This window comes from Austrofundulus limnaeus, unplaced genomic scaffold (assembly GCF_001266775.1).
Source record: "Austrofundulus limnaeus strain Quisiro unplaced genomic scaffold, Austrofundulus_limnaeus-1.0 Scaffold82, whole genome shotgun sequence".
Taxonomy (NCBI): Eukaryota; Metazoa; Chordata; class Actinopteri; order Cyprinodontiformes; family Rivulidae; genus Austrofundulus; species Austrofundulus limnaeus.
Window position 1 is genome coordinate 431395 of NW_013952484.1, and position 1198 is coordinate 432592.

The 1198-nt window shown below is 44.1% G+C and overlaps 1 protein-coding gene across 1 annotated transcript in view; it reads left to right on the top strand.

Moving 5' to 3' along the window:
* Positions 1-182: 182 nt before the first annotated feature.
* mettl24 (methyltransferase like 24) overlaps positions 183-1198 on the top strand; it is a gene marked incomplete in the record, with an annotated part of 43976 nt that continues 42960 nt past the window's right edge. Inside the window, 1 exon segment of the mRNA XM_014011566.1 lies at positions 183-1057. Within this exon segment, the coding sequence (XP_013867020.1) occupies positions 737-1057 (321 nt within the window).

Here is a 1198-nt window from a genome sequence, read left to right on the forward strand (position 1 = left end):
TCTCTCTCTCTCTCTCTCTCTCTCTCTCTCTCTCTCTCTCTCTCTCTCTCTGAGAGCAGTTATTAATATAAGAGGAAATTAGTTTTTAAGAGAAATCACTGCTCGGCACATTTTACATAAATTTCAGTGATTAGTTACAGTATGAGAGCAAATTCATTTAATTAAAAGTACACAATTTTMAAGAAATACATTCATTTTAAATCTTATTTTTTCACGTTTAACCATTTCAGAAACTGATGCTTGGGAATGAATTTGTTTCAAAAACAGACGAGCATGACTTTGAGGAGTTTTCTTCGTAGGCTGGGCTCTCATGAGTCGGCGAGCAGGCCCTGCCCATATCTGGAGCTGCACAGTAACCTGAGAGAAGAGACCACCCCGAGAAAGGGGGCAGAGCGACAATGGTGTGTGTGTGTTTTACATCAACACAGCTTGATAGAAAGAATAAGGAAAGCAATTGAGAGGTGGGGGGCGTTAACTTTTGGTAAAAGAGRGGCATGCGAGTTGAGGGAGTTTCCAAAGTTTTCAAAGCAGACTGCAAACATTAGACTTCAGAATCTGCAGGGCCTCAAGATGTAGACTACACAGTCCTGCTGGATGGAAACCACATGTGAGCTGGGGTTTTAGCAGAAACACTTTTCACATGCAGGGCTTAGATTGCAGAAAAATGGGGTAAAAACTAAGAAAAGGATATAGAAAAATATAAAGAGCCAGTGAGACGAAGAGGACAAACTCCCAGATGGACATGTGCAAAGATCGAGTCCCCCTGGGCTTTCTGCTGCGTTTGAGCATCCTGCTCACTGCTGTGTGCCTCGGAGTTCACCTGTACCTGGACACCAGTTGGCAGGGTCCTCCTGCACCCCTGGCTTTGGGACGCTCCATGCACTCAGATCAGAACTGGGACCAACAGACCAGGAGGAGACCGGTCTCTGCAGAGGCTGTGGAACACGACAGAACCGTTCAGATCTCGTTTGTGCAGGCTCTGAAGGACGACAGTCCCATCAGGAGGAAGGATGGAGACAGAGAGGACCTTCTTTCACCTCTCCAGCCACGCAGAAAGGTATCAAACTCAAGGTCCACGGGCCAAATTTGGCCCTCGTTAAGAAATTATCCGTCTCCAAAGGTAATAATTTAAACGTAAAATGATTTTACCGTTTCTTTTTTTATGTTTTTTTTTTCAACAATAGTTGACTTTAATTCT